The 19,826-nt window shown below is 48.7% G+C and overlaps 2 protein-coding genes across 4 annotated transcripts in view; one reads left to right on the top strand and one right to left on the bottom strand.

Annotated features, from left to right (window-relative positions):
- Positions 1 to 7,305, top strand: part of P2rx6 (purinergic receptor P2X 6) — a 9,345-nt gene extending 2,040 nt beyond the window's left edge. Inside the window, exons 3-13 of one of the 3 annotated variants that reach the window (XR_002820402.1) lie at positions 1,092 to 1,163; positions 2,616 to 2,691; positions 2,810 to 2,903; positions 2,976 to 3,056; positions 3,134 to 3,275; positions 3,362 to 3,471; positions 5,255 to 5,348; positions 5,447 to 5,512; positions 5,670 to 5,747; positions 5,835 to 6,256; positions 6,806 to 7,305. Coding sequence is in view for 2 of the 3 variants with exons in the window: in XM_004628162.2 (XP_004628219.1) it covers positions 1,092 to 1,163; positions 2,616 to 2,691; positions 2,810 to 2,903; positions 2,976 to 3,056; positions 3,134 to 3,275; positions 3,362 to 3,471; positions 5,255 to 5,348; positions 5,447 to 5,512; positions 5,670 to 5,747; positions 5,835 to 5,918 (897 nt within the window). In the remaining variant the exon portion in view is untranslated. Of the gene's footprint in view, positions 1 to 1,091; positions 1,164 to 2,615; positions 2,692 to 2,809; positions 2,904 to 2,975; positions 3,057 to 3,133; positions 3,276 to 3,361; positions 3,472 to 5,254; positions 5,349 to 5,446; positions 5,513 to 5,669; positions 5,748 to 5,834 lie in introns of all 3 variants that reach the window. The other 2 variants (XM_004628162.2, XM_023711315.1) reach the window with 2 other exon arrangements.
- An 853-nt stretch (positions 7,306 to 8,158) lies between these two features.
- Slc7a4 (solute carrier family 7 member 4) lies at positions 8,159 to 11,756 on the bottom strand. Its single transcript, XM_004628161.2, has 5 exons — positions 11,707 to 11,756; positions 10,083 to 11,107; positions 9,062 to 9,702; positions 8,688 to 8,796; positions 8,159 to 8,589 (listed from the first exon to the last, which is right to left on the bottom strand). Exons 2-5 carry the CDS (start codon positions 11,062 to 11,064, stop codon positions 8,414 to 8,416), a joined length of 1,908 nt encoding a protein of 635 aa, XP_004628218.1. The 5' UTR covers positions 11,065 to 11,107; positions 11,707 to 11,756; the 3' UTR covers positions 8,159 to 8,413.
- Positions 11,757 to 19,826: the final 8,070 nt, after the last annotated feature.

Raw genomic sequence — 19,826 nt, 5'->3', positions numbered from 1 at the left:
CTTCCTCTTCCTTTTCATCCTCATCCTCTTCCTCCTCTTCTTCCTCTTCCCCTTCTCCTTCCTCCTTCTCCTTTCTTCTTCTTTTTTGGTACCGGGAATTGAACTTAGGACCTTGTGCTTACCAGGCAGATGCTGTGCCGCTGAGCTATCTCCTCAGCCCACCCTGGCTTATTGTCCAGTGAGAGCTGTGACATTCACCAGTGCAAAGCCAGAACCAGGATCCAGCCTTGATCCGTTTTTTGTCCATCCCAACACCCTTTACTGCAGGTCCTGCAGGGTCCTTTCACTCCTCTCCCTTGCTCCCTTCCCTAAGGTACACACAGCCAGGCTGAGCTTTCACACTTGCCTTGCACTGTCCTTTGCCAGCTCTCAGCCTCCCACCTCCAAATATGAAGCACTGTCACAAGCAGCACTTTTCAGTGTCTGGCCATTTGCTGAATGAATGCTGCCCTAGCCCCTGCTGTACCAGGGCTTCTGTGCATGTAATGTGGGGTCTACGTCGCCTCAACTTGCCTCTAGCTCTTTGGTACCTGGGGCAGGTGGCTTATTGAGTCAATGAGAGTGAATGTGAGAATTAATTTGTATCAAAGATAAACATGAGGCTCCCTGGGTTCTGCGGCCCCCATGCAGGCCTCTCATGGCACTTGAAGCACTTGTCATTGCGCCTATAAGGAAATAAAACCAGAGGGAAGGGGGCAACCAGAAACCACATGGGCATAGTGCCAAATACCTGTAATCCAAGCTATTTGGGAGAATGAGCAGGAGGACTGCAACTTTGAGGCCAGCCTAGACAACTAAAGTTGTAAAAATTGGCTGGGGATGTGGTTCAGTGCACCTTGGGTTCAACTGCAGGAAGGGAGGATCAGAAATACAACCAGCCTCTCATTTCTACCTCCGTCTCCTCCATTAGATACATTTTCCCAGGAGATAGTTGCTGACAAGATGAAGCTAAGAAACTTGTTTCATAAACCAGGCTTCTGGGAGGCTCTGGAGTTTACAGAACTGACTAAAACAAAACACAAGACATGGCAGTTGGTTTCTGACCTCCTCACTGGAGCCAGCAGAGACCAACCTTGAGACTTATCTCCTAGGGAGAGAACGTGTTCTTCTTGGTGACCAATTTCCTGGTGACACCGACTCAAGTTCAGGGCAGGTGCCCAGAGGTGAGTGGGTCCCTACTTCCTCCCTTCAGTTGCCTGGGGCATGGCCCTGTCTCCCTTCTGATTCACAAGTGGCTGAAGGCTCAGTGTGTGCTTTGTGCACCCCAGGCACCAAGCTAAGTCTTTCTGTAAATCATTTAGGCTTTACATAGTAAGAATTACGACTTTCCCAGTAAGAACTATGACTCCCACTGAAAAGGAGATGCCAGGGGCTCAGCAAAGCTGAGTAACTTGCTCAAAGCTTTTAGGCCTGTAGGTGACACCACCCAAACCCCAGTTTCCTTTCAGTGTGGAAGACCTGCCTCATCTTGGAGCCACCTTTCCCCGCAGTCAGTGTGACACCTGGAGCAGGGCTCAGGTGAGCTCTAAGAGCAAGAGGCAAAAGACGGAAGATCACCTTTTCTTCTCCGTGCCCAGCCTCTATTAGTGTATCTGGAGCCAGCTTCCATTTTTATGAGCAAATACCACATTGGTTTTTTTTTGGTGGAACCAGGGATTGAACTCAGGCCCTTGCGCTTGCCAGGGAAGCACTTATTCTACTGAGCCATCTCTCTGGCCCTTATTCCACATTCTTGCTTATGATTATGCTTATGTTTCTGTTGAGGTATAGATTTGCACTAGGGTGGAAAGGAGTTTGCCTCAAATCTCAGGGACCCTAAGAACCCTGCTAAGGAAGGAAAGAAGGAAGGAAGGAAGGAAGGAAGGAAGGAAGGAAGGAAGGAAGGAAGGAAGGCAGAAGGAAGCCACAGATGGGCAAGGGAGGGGCACTCTATTGCTTGTACATTGGGATGGAGTCTAGTTGAAGGAGTTGTGATCAGGTTAGGTGGAGAGAAGGGACATTCTTAGACACAAGTGAGGACAGCAAAGCAGGTGGCTCCATTCTGTCCTCTGTCTTCTGTCCACTAATCATAGCCCCATCCCCCATCCCTTCTTTCCTTAGCAGAAAGCAGGACCACCTTCTCTTCCTAGCTGTCCCCCATAGTGTTTGAATTTGTATAGGCATGAAAAGAGCGAGCAGGGAAGGAGCGATCTGCCAAGTATGTGGGATCCCACTTCCTACCCAGGCTCCGGGGTCCTGCTCTTTGCTGCCCTCTAGCCTCTACCCTGGCTTGCCAGAAATAATGAACTTAACCTATGCAAGATCCTGTCCACTTCCCTGCTCTGTTGTCTGAATTGGAGCTGAGGAGCCAGAGCTCAATGAACCCTTTCCTTCCCTTCTGCCCCCTTGAGAGGAAACTGTAAGGAGCGCAGGGGTCTCACTCTGCTCTTGCAATGCAGCACTATGTCCCATGTCACCGTCCGACTGACCGCCTCCATTTATTTGCACCCCTCAGATTTCCTATGGGCTTCCAAACCTGACTACTCTGGTGGCTAAGGCAGGGAAGAGGGTGTCTTTGTAGACTATAGGGCTGCATCCCTGGGCTGTAGGTAACTGGGGTCTCTTGTCCACTTCAGCACCCCTCTGTCCCACTGGCTAACTGCTGGGCTGATGAGGACTGCCCTGAAGGGGAGACAGGAACACACAGCCACGGTAACTCTGAGCAGAGCTGAGACCCTGCATCTCTCAGTTGTACCAATAAGCCCTGCCCTACACTCTCCCCAGGCTCTGTGGGGATCTAAGGGCCTAGAATTTTTCTTGTGTTTTCAAGGCATAAAAACAGGTCAGTGTGTGGTGTTCAACAGTACCCATAGGACCTGTGAGATCCAGGGCTGGTGCCCAGTGGAAAACAGCACTCTGTCCACGTAAGTCTCCTCTCAATCTCAGGGCAGGGCTCAAATTGGGCAAAATTCTGGCAGCGTACCTTCCACCTGCAGGAGGCCACTGCTGATCCAGGCTGAGAACTTCACATTGCTTATCAAAAACACCGTTACCTTCAGCAAGTTCAAATTCTCCAAGTAAGTGAGGCAGGTCCTGGCTGGCACGAGGTCCCCCCACACCTCCTGATTACCTAATCCTTACCCCTCCCCCCCAGAACCAATTCCTTAGACACCTGGGATGCTGCCTATTTCAAGCAATGTCGCTACGATCCACTCTCCAGCCCTTACTGCCCTGTGTTCCGCATTGCGGACATCGTGACTGCAGCTGGAGGGGACTTCGAGGACCTGGCACTGACGGTAGGTCCTTGGGGTAAAGGGTTCCTGAGGAGATCGGGGAGAGGGTCTTGGGTCTGCTGGTGGAACAGGAGATGTGTTGTGCACAGGGTGGCGCTGTGAGCATCCGTGTCCATTGGGATTGCAATCTGGACACTGGGGGCTCCGACTGCCGGCCACAGTACTCCTTCCAGCTGCAGGAGAGGAGCTACAACTTCAGGTGTGACCCTACTGCTTCCCCCTTGCTCACTTCCCTGTGGCTGCCAAGATTGATGCAAAGCTGGGCCCTAGTCCTGTGGATGCTCCCATGCGTGCCCCAGGGAATTCTGAGTGCAGGAGGAAGTCTTCTTAGCCCCTTATCCTCCAGCACTGGTACCATTTACCCCTACCCTAGTCCATCTGTCCCTTGCCTAGTGCAGACTTGTGACCTCCAGACTCTGGGATGACCCCTACCCCACCCAGCTTCCAGCATCTCCCTCTCCTTCATGGCATAGCAGCTTTCATGTTTACTTTCTGCTTATAATTTTATCTAAAACTTTTCCAAAAATCTATAGACATGTTCAAAGAAACCCAGGCTTGGTGACACAGGCCTGTAATCCCAGAACTTTGGGAGGCTGAGGCAATAGCATGGCAAGTTTGAACTCACCCTAGGAAATTGGCTTAATGAGACCCGCTCTCATAAACAAAACAAAATGAAGAGAGGGGTTGGGGGATGTAGCTCAGTGTGAAGATCTGGGTTCAATCCCCAGTGCCTCAAAAACTGAATGAATAAATGATTAGTGCCATGAACACCCACATACCCTTGCTCTGGGTTCATTAGTAGTTACTGTTTTGCATTTGTTTTCTCTCTTCCTGCCTAGAGAGAGATAGATACATAGAGATAGATTGCAGATAGAACAGTCCTGGGCTGAGGTGGACCTCCGTGGTAGACTACGTGCCAACATTTACACCATCTTGGGTTCAATCTCCCACACCAAAACAACAAAAAAAGAAACTGAAAGTAAGCAGCAGACATGGGACATTCACTCTCTTAACACTGTCCTGAGATAAGGACCCTTTCCCATTTGGATTTTTTTTTTTTTTTTTCTCTGAATGCCTTCAGGGCAGGTTTGGCTGGCTGGAGTGTTGTGGGGATTGAACTACAGCAACCTGAGGCTGACAGCTTTGTGGAAGCAGCCACTTAAAGAACTGAGCTAGGGCCAGGCCCCCCTTTCCTTTTTTTTTTTTTTTTTTTGCGGAACCGGGGATTGAACTCAGGCCCTTGCACTTGCCAGGCAAGCACTTATTCTACTAAGGTATCTCCCCGGCCCCCCCCTTTCCCATTTGACCACCATCCTAATGGCACACCCAAAAAATTAACACCAACAGATTAAATCTGATATTTATATTATCCCACCTATGCCAACTATGGTCCTTAACCTTTGTATTTTTCCAATCCAGGATTCACTCAAAAGTCTTAAATTGGATTTATTGTCATATCTTTAAGTCTCCTAAGACATCCTGGAAACCTGCCACTTACTGTCACCTTGGCATACACTCATGAACCCATGTGTGCACATGTGGCTGCCATCAGGCCTGGGGATGACATAGGCACACCTTGCTGTATCCTGCCAGACCTGGTTTTCCTCTTTCTCCAGTTCTTCGCAACCTTGTGGTGCTGGCTCCCTGCCCTCACTGCTCCTTCCGCCTGTGGTCCTTGACTGGCCTTGCTCCCTCAGCCTGGACCTACTTTGGGAAACCATCCACATGTTCCTTCTTCTCCATTTCTGGGAGAGTGAATTCTTGCCTTGAGGCTCTCACGACCTTCTGTCTGCCCTCACCTCCAACCTCCCTTCCTCCTTCATCTATGTAGGGGTTCTTCTGTCCCCACCTGCCAAGATCCAGGACTCAGGGTTGGGCTAGGGGTTTATAGAGTCAAAGGATGAGTAAGACTGAGGCCCAGGAAAACCAGCCCAGCCTGAGAATGGGTAAACAGGCCCTAATGGCCTCTCTCCTGCCCCCAGAACAGCCAGCCACTGGTGGGAGGCTCCAGGTGTGGAAGCTCGAAGCTTGCTTAAGCTCTACGGGATCCGCTTTGACATCCTCGTCACTGGGCAGGTAGGGATCAGACCAGGGGAGAAGGGTCCAGATAGATGGGCCTGGAGGAAGCATAAGGTGGCAGTCACAGCCTGAGAAACTCACCCCAGCTTTCTCAGGCAGGGAAGTTCGGACTTATCCCCACGGCCATCACAGTAGGCACCGGAGCAGCTTGGCTGGGTGTGGTGAGTTCGATTACCCTCTGCTCCCTCTGGCTGCAGGGAGTGCCTGTCTGTCTGCCAAAGCACCCTATGACTGCACATTTTGTCCTGGGGTGAGAGCTGGGGAGGTGGCAGGAAAGTGGGCTGGGGGTGGGACACGGCTTGACCCTGCCTCTTGCAGATCACCTTCCTCTGTGATCTGCTGCTGCTGTACGTGGATAGGGAAGGTCATTTCTACTGGAGGACGAAGTATGAGGAGGTGAATTGCAGATCTGCCCAGGTACTGGTTTTTGCCACACTTTGAGATATTTCAATCAGATCCTGGACCTGCTGTCTTTGTCTGCAGGCAAAAGCCCCAAAGGCGACTGCCAACCTTTCGTGGACCAAGCCAGTTTTCACACCCACAAGTCCAGCTGTCCAGATGTCGTAGGTGGTGCTACCACTCATCACCCTGCTTCTGGGTACCAGACAATCAATTCCAGGGTGCTCCTGTCTGGACTGCAGCAGCTACTTGCCTGCCTATTCCTGAGACCTATAGCCACCCTATGCTTGTTGGGGTTTGGGGAATGGGGATGGAACAGAATAGGGGTCTTGGCTTAGAAATCTCAAGGATAGAGCCCCAGAAGGACTGGGGTAGGAACTGGAGGGAGGGAGAATGCTACCCTTGAACTCCCAGGAAGACTGTCTCTCCTGGGTCATGCCTTGGCAAGGTGTTACCTGGGAAGCCACAGAAAACAGTTTGGTGGTGGTACAACATGAGCTACAGAGGTGAGTGAACAGGGGAGCCTGACTGCACCATAGGCGAGTGCTTAGCCTGTGAGTGCCTGTGCTTCCCTATGGCAGCCCCTGGTTGTCATAGTTGACACAGGGAGGAGAGAGGGGCAGGGCTGAGTTGGTGATCTTGAGTCTTTTGGGGCCTTCTCTATATTTCTTTGAAGTTTCTCCAGCCTAACTCCCTAAAACTGACCACTAGGCTTGCTGAGAGTCCCAGGTGTGGAAAGGCCATACATCTGGAATTTATTGCCTCCTAAGTCATACCTGGGAACCTCTGGCCAGCTGCCCAACCCTCAGGTGTGCAGCCGGAGGCACTGCAACCCAAAGGCCCTAATTTTGATCTTAGGCAGAGTGCAGTGGCTGGCTACAAGGAATGTCTCTAATAAAGGACATTGAGGTTCTCCTGAAGGTTGGCTAGGTTCAGGTTCTGGAATCCTCCTGAGTGCCTAAGTCCTAGCTGATGGAAATTGACCCCATGTCCTGGGACCCACAATAGGATGGGAGGGACAAAGCCACAAGACCCAAGCCTTCTCTTGGTTCCAGGTTGGAGCCAGGATTTGGAAGTACCCACTCCACGGAAGAAGTGAGAGGCTGCTTTCTCGTGGTGATGAAGGGCATGGTGGGAGGTGCCAGGGCTTGGGCTGAAGCTGGGTTAGCGTATGGAATCACCTGGCACTCACAGCCTCAGTAAATCCTTTGAGGTCCCTGCTGCCTTTAATCCCTAGGAGCTTAGCATCCGGGGAATGTAGCTTCCAGAGAGCTAAGATGGGAAATCATGGCCCAAAAGGCCTGGTTGTTACAGGCTGGTCATATGTACCTGGTTGTCCTTGGAGCTCAGAGAAAGCTGATGTCACTGCTGGAGTAAAAGCTTTCCAAACCCAGCAGCTTTCTGTGTAGTTCTTACAGGGAGAAGGGGAGAGGGAGGTGCCCGTGGTAGACATAGCACAGGCAATGAGGACCCTAGTTGGGGAGACAATGCCTAGGTCAGTGGGGATGGACCTATGGCAGTATGCTTCAGTGGGCACACACAGCCTTCTCTGTCAGCACACAAGTCAAGTCACCCCAGCATCACCTCAGCAGCCGAGCATCAGAGAACAGTGCACATCGGGCTAGTGTGGGCACTTTCCAGTAAATAAATGGGTTTGGGGTTGCAGTTTTGGCATTCACTCTCCAAAAGGTTCACCGTCAATGGCCTAGGGTTTATCCAAGGATTTCCTCCCTCCTGTATGGGGGACACTAAGTGGTCCAGAAGGCAGTCGGGGCAGGCCCAGGTACTTGTGCACCATTTTAGCCTTTACCTCAAATGCTGGCTGAGTGGGCAGAGACAACAAAGAAGCAAAGTGTGGCCCGGGCTCAAGCTTGTTATAGGTGTCACCTCAGTCTGGACATGGCTATGCAGACAGGTGCCTGAGGGTGTGTGTGTGTGTGTGTCACCTGCCTGTGTGCAGATGTGCCTCAGTGTCCTGGGGCCAGACCTCAGGCACATGTCTCTCTAGGAACCCCTGCCTTTTCCAAACTTCTCAGGATCCAGGCACTTCTCCTTGGATCTACTTGACAAGAACACGTGGGGAACCTGTCCCACTCCCCCCACTGTCCCCTCCCTCTTCATCAGGTGTATGTAGCTCCCCTCTGAACTGGTCAGGAGGCACTGTCCTGAGGGAGAGGCCTGGACCCAAGGCTGGGTGGGCATGTGGGGGATCCCAGAGCTACCTTAAGAGGACTTCAGCATTTTTGCTGTAGATTGGGGACAATTGCCTGATTCTTAGGGGGTGGGTTAGAACTCAGGGTCACAAAAAACGCCAGAGTAAATGTAGTGGTTGCCTATATGGCTGGCCAAGCTCTTATTATTATGGATCCCTGGGGATGCAACCTCTTCCCTGCCCACCCTACCCCACCTGCCCAGTAGCTGGAATTGGTCATAAATAGGAAGGCGCTGAGCAGAGAGTCCACCGCATTAGTGTTGGCCAAGGTCCATCCCCTAAAGACCAGAAGCTTGGTACCTGGAATACAGTCTTAATGTCCTGAGAACTTATCAACCGGAAGAGCTGTACATCCACGCTGCCATGGACTGATGCAACTCCCAGTTCCTCTGGCCTCTCAAGGATGTGAGGGAGGGCAGGAAAAGCATAACTTGGTGTACAGACTTTCCAGCTACTCCGTGCTGTCAGGCCCTTGGGCTGGTTCCTGACTGGCAGGCTGCACAGGCTGCACTGTTTCTTCCAGGCTGCCGCTGGGGAATACCACATAGCGTGTGGTGGTCTGCCCTGGTGGCTCTTGCTGGTTCTCTTTGCTGTGCCTGATGCCATAACCGAAATACACAGCAAGTCCTGCAGGGGTGGTAATGAATCTGAGGGGCAGGTCCAGCCTGCCTGCCCTCTCATCCCCCCTCGAATGCACTCAGGCTCCCAGCCTGGCCCCCACTCACCAATCAGCAGCCAGATGGCAAAGCGCATCCAGGTCAGGTAGCTCAGCTTCAGCATGAGGCAGATATTGAGGAGGATGCTCAGGGCTGGAGTCAGGGGCACCAAGGGAATCTGAGGGTGCAGAGGCAAGGCTGAACTAGGCTGCAGGAGAGAGCCGCCAGCCCAGGGTCTGACTTCACCAAAGTTCCACAGAGCCTCTATTTGTCTCTAGAGCTATTGAAGGCAGCTCCCTTGACATGCACAACGATAGATGGGTGTGAGAATGGGTGGATGGGCCGTCCCAGTCCCGTGGACCCTTATTTGTAATGGGATGGAAGAGGAAGGGGCAAAGGGAGCTGCCTGGGCTGAGAGTGAACAGGGTTTTCTGGGGAGGTACCTGGAAAGTGTCTTGCCGGTGCTGTTGCTGGTGAGCCCCCAGGACCAGGAGGCTGAGCAGAAATACCACACCACTGACAAGGAGCAACAGGATGTAGCCCCACCGTGGGAGGTACAGGGCTGAGTCCCCAAAGACCAATATGCAATCCAGCATGATAGCTGAGGTCACCAGAATACCAAGTGCCCAAGTCACAGCAGTTCCAGGGGTGAGCTCTCCCAGGAAGCCAAGGTAGGGCCTGAGGGCTGGTCGCAGTTGCCCAGGCTCAGGGCTTGAGGCTTGTACAGACCCCACTAGCTGTATGTGGTCTGAGAAGGAGTCATACTTCTTGGCTGTGAGGTCAGGGCTGGCTGGGCCTGGGGAGCTGGGTGGAGATGACTTCTGGAAGCGCAGCACAATGATGCTGGCAGCCACGAAGGTATAGGCCAGGAGAGTGCCGATGGACAGAAACTGGACCAGTGCCTCTAGGTCTAACAGCAGTGCCAGGAGAGCCATGAGGACCCCAAAGACCAGAATGCCCATCACAGGCACCTGTGTTCGGGGGTGCACACGGGCAAACACTTGGAAGAAGAGCCCATCAGCGGCCATGGCATAGACGATGCGCGGCAAGGAGAAGAGGTTGCTGAGTAGGACGGTGTTCATGGCTGCAGCAAAGGGTAGGGGAACTATGAGCATGGTAAATAAACCCACCAGGGGCTGCTGGTAGGGCTGGGGCATGAGTGGCCCCTGGAATTACGGGCGCGAGTTTGTCTGCAGTCTCAGTATGAGTGTGTGTGGGGGTGCTAAATTGTCACCCAATCACTCAGGAATGGGGCATCCCAGTTTAGGTTACTGATGTTTTATATATAACTGCAGGGGATGGGGTCCTCTCCAACTTGGTGGAAAATCTTAAAAATTAGCACCTTCCTGAGGCCACTATGTAACTGGTAAAACTGAGGCCTGGATGGAGATGTGTTTTCTGAGAGGCTCAGGGAAGGACCACAATGCACTATTTTCTCCCACCCTGTCTGGAAGGGCCTCTTACCACAGATGGAGCCAGCTGCCACGATGAAACCAGCCCAGCTGTAACCCCGCCGGTAGAAAGCATCAGCAAGTGCAGAGTCAGGGTCCAGACTGTGCCAGGGCACCATGAGGGTTAACACAGTAGAGACGAGGATGTAAGCACTGGCCGCCAGGCCAAGGGAGACTGCAATGGCCATGGGCACAGCCCGCCGGGGGTTCTGGGCCTCCTCACTGGAGGCAGCAATGACATCGAAGCCCACAAAGGCATAGAAGCAGGTGGCAGTGCCTGCCATAATGCCAGAGAAACCAAAGGGTGCAAAGCCCCCCTCCTCGGCACTCCAGTTATGGGGGCGGGCCAGGATGAAGCCCAGAATGATGATGAAGAGGATGACAATCAAGCTGATGGCTGAGAAGGTGTGGTTGAGCCAGGAGGAGACTCGGGCTCCACAGGAGACAAAGGCAGAAGCCACGAGTAGGATGCCAGCAGCCAGGAAATCTGGGTACTGGGCCAGGAAGGGAACCTGCCAGACACCCACTTGAGACTCGGTGAAGTTTCGAATCTTGTGGCTAAAGATGGCATCCAAATAGCCACTCCAGGCACGGGCAACTGCGGCACCCCCGATGACATATTCCAGGAGCACGTTCCAGCCTATGAGGAAGGCCCACACTTCACCCATGGACACATAGGTGAATAGGTATGCGGAGCCTGTACGGGGCACTCGTGCTCCAAATTCTGCATAGCATAGGGCTGCTAACAGGGAGGCCACAGCGGCCACACCAAAGGACAAGAGCACAGCAGGGCCAGCCATGTCCTTGGCCACAGTGCCTGTGAGCACATAGAGGCCTGAGCCCACCATGCCACCCACACCCAGCAGGGTCAGGTCCAGTGTGGACAGGCAGCGCCGTAGGGACGTCTCCATGCTGGACTCCTCCAGTGGCTTCAGCCGGTTCAGCTTCTGGCAGAAGCGTGCCAGGCTGGCAGCACTGGGCAGTCCCCAGGCCATGATGGGTGGTTATGAAGAGTACCAAGCCAGAAGCTGGAACCTCCTACGGCCAGACAGAGGGGAATGACAGGTTGCCCAGCTAGGTCCCTGCCAGCTTCATTCCCATCCTGACTCTCGTCTCCTCTTGGGGACCCTGGACACCTATAAGGAGGGCCTACTGTAGGATCAGACAGGGGCAGAAGGTTGCAGAGAAGCCAGCTAGATGGCCCTGAGGGTAGGGAAAAGCCAGTTCCACAAAGCAAGAGAGGCTAGTAACAGCTCAGTAGTCTAGCAGCTAAGAAAAAGGTGAAATGCAGGGAGGCTTCCCGGGAACTGGGCCAGGCCTACAGGACCCGGAACAGAAGCGACTCTGTAGCTGGGCTCTGTAGCTCGGGGCGTGGCCCAAAAGGCCACCTGGCCGGGGAGAGAAGCAGTCACCCCCCCTGCTGCCAGGCTGGAGTCTCAGCTCACCTGGTCTCAAGGCGCGGGGGCGCCCTGGCCCTGAGCCCCGGATCTGGAGCCAAGACCTACGCACCTCCCCGTGCATCCACACGCCACCGGCGCCGGCCAAGCCAGCTCCGCTGTGCCCTGACTCCAGCTACCCGAGCTTTTGGCTGTTTTCCAGGTCAGAGCCCGTCCCCCACAAGACCCGCTGCGACCCACCTGCTGTCGCCACTGCAGCAGCCACGGCTCTGAGGCGCCGAGAGCTGCGCCCGCCCCACCCGCTAGCGCCGCCTGCACGCAGCGCCTGCTCCCGCCCCCAGGCTCTGGATCCCGCAGGCTGCACGGCTTGCATCGCCTACGAGGTCCTGCAAAGGGAAGCGTTCCACCCGCCACCACACACCCGGATAACTACCTTGTACACATCTCCCAGGTCGACAGTAACTTAATGGGCTCGAAGGTAGCCCTAACCTTGGAATACATTCAGGAAGCGCCGTTCACTAGGGACCGGATTAAGATCCAGGTCTGGGGGTGCTGAGCCCAGTCTGCTTTTGCTGCAACAAGTACCCTCCTTGATCCCCACCCCACCACGTGAACCCCATCCAGCTGGGCACCACCATCCAGACCCTGAACACAGGGTTTCTTGGGTCTGTGAGATGAGGGCATAGCCCTGGATGAGTGGTGCTGGGCAAGCCCTGCCTTCTCAACCACAACCGTATGTCAGGAAGCCTCACACACTGGTAAGAGAATGCAGCCTTTTGGGGATTCTCTGTGGACTGACAGAATTCACACTGGCTGCCCTGAGCCTACAGCTACAAGATAACATCCTGTAAGGAGACAAACAGTCTCCTGCGACCACCAGCAGTCTTACAAAAGGGGTGTTTTCCTAGTGCCCCTCAGATCCTTAGGTACACCTGGCAGGACTTGAAGGACCCCAGGGGACCTCAAGAACAACTCCCCACTCAGGAGTGGCATATGTGCTGAGTACTTCATGGTGTCCTGTCCCTATATCATGAGGAGGCCCGTGTCCCACAACCTGAAGATTCCCTTCAGGCTCATTTATTTCTGAGGCAAAGGGTGGCATTGTTCCTCCTCCTCTTCTCATTTTGAAAGTAAAAACGTTGATGTGATAAAACTTGTTCCTAGCAAATTGATATCATAAGCCAAGCAAAATCAAAGCAGAGTCCCCTCATAACTTTCTTTTTTTCTTTTTCTTTATTTTTCCCCCTCATAACTTTCTATGTGACTCCAGGTTTACAGGTGAGTCATGGAATTAGATCTTTGGGGCACCTGAAGCTTGGGGATACTCCCAGACAAGATGGCACTGCAGGGAACACTACTTTATCTGACTGATAATTGTCATGAAGAACTTGTAAGAAGGGCTCCTACTTCCTGTGGAGATGGCATATCTCTTACTCTACCCCTGTGCTGCCTAAGTATAACTAAGCAAATGTCCCAAGTCCTTTAAATGTCTTCATAGAAAGCCTAGAAAAATGCTTTTAAAAATTTTTTTGTACTGGCAATTGAGCTCAGGAGCTTGCCCTTGACAGGCAGGCCCTATGCCGCTGAACTATATCTCTGGCCTAAAAATGCATTTCAGACTAAGAAATTTGAACAGTTTTATAATGGGAGTTCCTCCATGGCCTTACCAACAGCCTTAGGAATGACATGAAGTATTTTGGAGGTAGGACTTATTATTTCACTGTACTCCCAGTCCTTAGCACCAGTATACTATTAGATATTCAAGGTCAACTGTGGTTGGGACATAGTTGCGACATTGAGGCTATTACAGGATGAGGAAGAGCAGACCCTAGGCCCTTGGCATGTTACTCACTGAAAGCAGGATTTATGTATTCTCCTGAGACAGGGACTTAAAAGACCATTTTGGAAACAAAAAAATACAGCAATAAAACTCTTTATTTGGGCTTAGAGATGCTTAGTACATTACTAAAAGCAGAACAAAAGTCGACCTTCTTCTTCTTTTCTTTTTTTTTTCCGGAACCGGGGATTGAACTCAGGCCCTTGTGCTTGCCAGGCAAGCACTTATTCTACTGAGCCATCTCTCCAGTCCTTTGACCTTCATTTTGTATCCTTCTTGTTTTGTTTCCTGAATCCACCACAGCTAGCTGTAAGATTTTATGTTTGGATATATAATACTCACATTCACCTTGGCGAATTAGTAGGTATGCATAAATCTTTTTTTTTTTTTAAAGGATTTAAGAGATCTCCTGGGGACATTTGGTTTTATTTATTTATTTATTTATTTATTTTTTGTTTGGCAGAACTGGGAATTGATCTCAGGCCCTTACACTTGCCAGGCAAGTACTTATTCTACTGAGCCATCTCCCCGGCCCCAGATATGCATAAATCTTAATCATTTTTATTTCCCCTTCCCCTTAATTTCCTGCTATCCCCAAATTCCTGTGGCTCAAATCCCTTCTCAACTGTGGACATATAAAAGTTGGGAAAACAAGGTTTATTGGCTCTGAATTTAATTTTTTAGATTTATTTATTCTTTTTTTTTGTTTTTCATTTTTGTTTTTTTCAATGTTTGACTTTTATTGTACCCATTAATATCTTCAGAAAACACATAACCATTTTATAAAAGGAGGCCTTTTATCAGGGGCCCTCTTCTTATATTTTAACCCTTTTCCAGGCTAAAAGCCAATTTTGACATGAAAGCTTCTTGTACTGACTGCAGGTTATATAAATTTCAGCAATTCATTGTTTGTTTGTTTGTTTGTTTTTTGAGACTGAGTTTCACTATGTAGCGCAGGCTGGCCTTGAACTTGCAATGCTTCTCTTTTTTTTTCCCCCATAATTTTATTGATAAACAAATAGTAATGAGACAGTTTCAAATCAAATTGGTAGGACAGGTTCAATAATTCACACATTGCATACATTCTTCCTAGTGGTCAATTGCTGTACAAGATGCGGACATGATATCCTATTTACAAACACTATTAGAACAAATCGCTCTATTCATTAAGAGAATGTAACTATATGTCTATCCTAACCACTTTGAATACACAGATACAAAATGGACATTCATCTGTATCCCCTTTTTTTTGTTAAGTTCCGTTATTTGAATATTATAGGTGTGTAAACTCAATAAAGTACTCTAAAAAAGTCCAGTAGCCCATAATAGTATTGGGTTTTCCGCTTCACTGGCAATGTCAGAAACTGTTGACCTGAGTCCCCTATAGCTCAACATAACAGCATGGCTTTTCTTCTTATATTTCGTTTTTATACTTTTCTGCTGGATGGTTAAGACCAAGGTAAAGCACAACCTATGCAACAAGAGTTGTAGCTTTTGGGTCTGATAAGGTCAGTGAAATCCCCTCAGGACTTATCCTGAGACCCTGTACCTCAGATTGTAGAACCTTTATCAGTGTCAGTCATTTGGATGAGTCACGGCCATTGCTTGGCCAGTGTGCTCTCTGTGAAAGCCTGATAGAATGTTTTCTCTCCATGTGACTCTCCTTAGGCACACTCTACATCTTCGATCACTTTCCTCTTTGGCCCCATAATCTCCTTGATCAGAAAATTTGGGCCACTACTGAGTTACATGACATTACAGTACAGGTTCTCATATGTCCTGAGTCTTAATTGACCTTGGAAGGCTAGGGCCAAAATGTTGGCTTTCCTTGCAGCCCTCCCTTTTCTCTAATTTTGGTCTGCAAACTTAGGTTGTTAACCATCCAGAATGCAATGCTTCTCTTGCATCAGCCTGTAATCTCAAGTGCTGGAGTTATAGGTGTGCACCACTATGCTTAGCACCTTAAATTTATATTGATCTCATCTTCTAAAACAGGACACCAAAACATAAAAATAAAAAGACTGAGGGTACCAAGATAATGGATTTACAGAGACATTCAACCAGCCCTAAAGGTTCCAGACATTGTCCTAAACATGTGATCACCCACATTTCAACAAAAGCAGAGGTCACATGATCGAAAGCACCATACACAGACAACCATTTCCTGAGAATCACTCCACTATTCAAGCCACAAGGATTCCTCTTATGGGAACTAAATTGCCCCTTGAATTACAAGGATTCAATGTTAGCTAAAAACCAGGATTGAGATAATAAACAACTAGATCCTGACCCACCTCAGCTATTATTTTTGTCTTTCTGAGATTCAGTTTCCCTGTGTAGTTAAAGCTGTCTTTGAGCTCATTTCGTAGCCCAGGTTGGTCTCCAACTTGCCTCTTGCCTCAGCCTCCCAAGTGCTGGGCCTGGCTCAGGAGGATTGTTGTGAGCTCAAGGCCAGCTTAGGCTATCTAGTGAATTCAAGGCCAGTCTGAATTGCATAGAGACTTTGTCTCAAAAAAACCCCAAGCCCAAAAAATACCCCCACAAAAAAATTGGCCTCCTGTTGGGCATGATGGCACACACTTGTAGTTTAGCACTCAGAAGGCTGAAGCAGAGAAGTTCAAGGAGTTTGAGGCCATCCTGGTCTACACAGTGAGTCCAACTGCAACTACGTAGTGAGACCCTGACTCAAAAAACAAAAACAAGCTGAGAAGAGAGACCCTATAACAAATATGTAAATAAAATAACTTAAAAAAAAAGAAAGAAATTTAAGAGAAAGAAAAGAAAAACAGACAAAAATTAAAATTGACCTCCTGAGCTGGGCACTGTGATTCCCATTGCTCTGGGAGGCTGAGTCAGGAGGATTGCAAGTTTTGAGCCCAGCCCCAGCAATGTAGCAATTTAGCTAGACCCTATCTCAAAAGTGGTTTGGGGGAGAAGCTGGGAATATAGCTCAGAGCAAGAGTCTTGTGTTCAATTCCCAATACTGAAAAAAAAAGGAAGTATGAGAGAAGAAAGAGAGGAAAGAAGGAAAGAATAGAGGAAAGGAGAGAAGAAGGAAGAAGAAATCCAGTTTGGAAAGAAGTAAAACTATCCATAGTCCAGCGTAAGTCTGGCACGGGTCCAGAGTGTGGTGGTCGGCCTGCAGGTGAGCAACGCTTAGACTCCTGCCTCTGGCCACAGTCCCCGTGGTTGCCAGGCACCACACCTGCGCTGTCACAGGCTCAGGATGCTCTTTGCCTGGCGGAGGGGCTGTAGGACCTGGCTCTTCCTGACTTGTGGGTGCAGCACACAGTGGACTGGTTTCCTGCTACCAGATTCAAGAAGTTTGGCAGAGGATGAGCCCTGGGCTTTTGTCAGGAACACTGTGAGCCTAGTTGGTTCAGAGAAGTAGATAACTACACAATTATTGTAAGTGAAAACCAGTAAGTGGCTCTGGGACACTTTCCTTCCTTTAATAGGTGTCTGGTTTTCTTTTTCTTTTCTTTTTTTTTTTTTTTTTTTTTTTTTGAGACAGTGTTTCACTGTGCAGTTCAGGCTAGCCTTAACTCACTATGTAGTCTAGGCTGGCCTCAAATCTATGGTGCTCTTCCTGCCTCAGCCTCCAAAGTGCTAGCATTATAGGCGTGTGCCCATATGCCTAGCTAAATGTCTGTTTTTAATTGATGCTATGTACTATCTGCTCAGCTTCATTTGAGGTGCCTTGATAGAATTGTACCATAAATTCCTTTATACTTCTTAATTTTTATTAGAATATACTTACTCACATAATAATTCCATTCATCCCGGGGAATTGGTACATACACATAACACATCTTAATTCTTTTTAATTCCTCTTCTCTAGAACTCCCTCCATCTTAGGTCCCCTTCCCAGCTGCAAAAGAACTATTTCTCTGTTTCCTATTATCTATCTTTCACTTTGCCTTTTAAATTATTTATATGCTGGGATTCTCATATGAGAGACTATGTGATACTTAAGCTTGATTTCATGAAGAAGCAATCACAGAGCTGAGTGCAAAGCACATGAGGCAGAACAGTCAAGCTGTTCTGCTCCCAAGGGCACATTTTCTTATATAAAAGACTCTCATCTACACCAGCACTTCCTGCTGCAGTAGAAGGTGGGAGGGCAGGAACAGGAATCAGTATTGAGTCGGGACCAGGCCACACTTCAAATGTAGGTATTAGACTTCCCTGGTGACACACACACGGTAGAAATCTATGTGACCTATAAAACCACTGACTATCACTAAACTGGTTCTATACTTGGACAGCATGTTTACCATACATGGGTTACTGGGGCTGGAGATGAATGAGTAAAGAACAACTACAGGGAAAGAAGTGACCAACAGGGAGTGCCATGGAGTTGGAGCGGCTCACCCAAGGTGTGGACATTCAGCAGATGCATGTTTGGGGCATCTGAGATTCATGGGTAATGAAGAAGCCAGTAGAATGTCAAGAGAAGGAGTTAAGTAGTCTGAAGACTGAGCAAAGTCCCTGAGGACACTCAGGAAATTTGAGCAGGTGGCTGTTGTTACTTTTGCTCTGCAATGTAGGTGGTGAGGCCCCAGCCTGGGATACTGCGGGAGATGGGCAGACACAGCTTTTCAGCTGAGACAGCAAGGCCCTGTGGTGTCCTGGGACGGGCTTGCTGAAAAGAATTTAAATGAATCAGAAGGTGAACCATCTTTGAGATTTGGTAATTCTGTGAGGTGAGATTTCTGCATTAGGCTCATTATTAGGCTTGACACTATTCTCTTTTGTTTTATTACGGTCCAGGCAAAATGATTAGGTTTTTATCTAAATAAGGACTCAATAAAAATAAAACACTGGAGCTGGATGTGGTGGCAAGGCAGACGCAGGAGCATCACAGTTTGAGCCCAGGGTCGGCAATTTAGCAAGATGTAAATAAACAGGGGCAGGGAAGTGGCTCAGGGCAAAGGCCCTTGGTTCAATCTCCAGTTCTGTGAAAATAAATAAAATGTTGACAAAAAGACACAGAAAAATCTAGAAATATTCTGAAAGAGTTCATTTTATTTCCAGTTTGGAATATTAAGTCTCCTGGCTTGCAGCTGACTCATGCCTGGGAAAAGAAGACGTAGCCTGCTGCCTGGCTACTACTCATGGGAGAACGCAAGCCAAGTCTTAGCCTGTTGGGCCAGGTGTCTGTGTAGAGGACAGAGCAGGCATGAAGGGAATCCAGGCCTTGGAAGATGGACACTGATAGCATTTATTTATTTATTTGCTTACTTATTTATTTTTGCGGAATTGGGAATTGAACTCAGGCCCTTGCACTTGCCAGGGAAGCACTTATTCTACTGAGCTATCTCACCAGACCCCCTGATAGCTTTTAAATACTAAGATGCATAAGTAAATACATCCTTTAACATTTTGGGGTTCTTTTTCTTAAAAGTAATGTGCAAATTTAAGACTAATACACAAGATATAATATTAAAGCACATACAAAAATAAATTTTATTTCCATACACTAGCAATGAAGTATCCTAAAAAGAAATTAAGAAACTGACAGGCCTGGTGGCACACACTTGTACTCCAAACACTCTGAAATGCTGAGGTACGAGTGGCACAAATTTGAGCCCAGACTAGACAACTTAGGGAGACCCTGTCTCAAAATAAAAAATGATGAAACTGTCTCATTGCTATTTGTTTCTCAATAAAATTATGGGAAAAAGTAAAATAAAAATTAAAAAAAAAGAAAATGGTCGGGATATATCTCAGGGAAATGATAACAACAACAACAATAATATAAATGTGTTTATGTAACGTTAAAAAGAATTGGGCTGGGATTATAGCTCAGCGACTTAAGCACCTGCTGGGCAAGCATAAGGTCCCAAGTTTGAACCCTAGTACCAAACCAAACAAAACCATTAAAGAGAATAAGATATTTGGAATGTTTATAAAAATACTTAGAATAAGTTTAACAAAAGAAATGTAAACTATGTACAATAAAAGCTACTAACATCCTCAAGTTAAAGACAGTCTATAAAATGAAAAGACATTCTATGTTCATGAACTGGAGATCTCTGTTTCTTTTTTTTAAATTTGTTTTTGGCACTATGAATTGAACTCAGGACCTTGTGCTTGCCAGGCAAGTGCTTGTGCTGCTGAACTATATCCCTGGCCCAAACTAAGACTTTTAAAATTTTTCCCCACAGTGCTGGGGATCAGACCCACGGTCTTGTGCATCCAGGGCAAGAACTCTACCACTGAGCCACATCCCCAGCCTGTCACTCTTTTCCTTTTTTTGGTGGTATGGACATCAAATCCAGAGCCTCACATATAGTAGGCTGGTGCTTTGCTTCTGAGGTCAAACCCCAGCCCAACCAGAAGACTTTATTGTTGGCTGGGCGTGGTAAAACACAACCTGTAATCCCAGCACTTGAAGCTGAAGTAAGCTCAAGGTTAGCCTGAACTGCATAGTGAGACCTTGTCTCAAAAAGACAAAAAACTGAACCAAAACAAAAAAGATTTGCTAAAATTTATTTTTTCTTTTCTTGTCTTCTTTTCT

The sequence above is a fragment of the Octodon degus genome, unplaced genomic scaffold (genome assembly GCF_000260255.1).
Source record: "Octodon degus isolate 3935 unplaced genomic scaffold, OctDeg1.0 scaffold00021, whole genome shotgun sequence".
Lineage (NCBI taxonomy): Eukaryota > Metazoa > Chordata > Mammalia > Rodentia > Octodontidae > Octodon > Octodon degus.
This window is presented reverse-complemented; position numbering and strand designations above follow the sequence as displayed.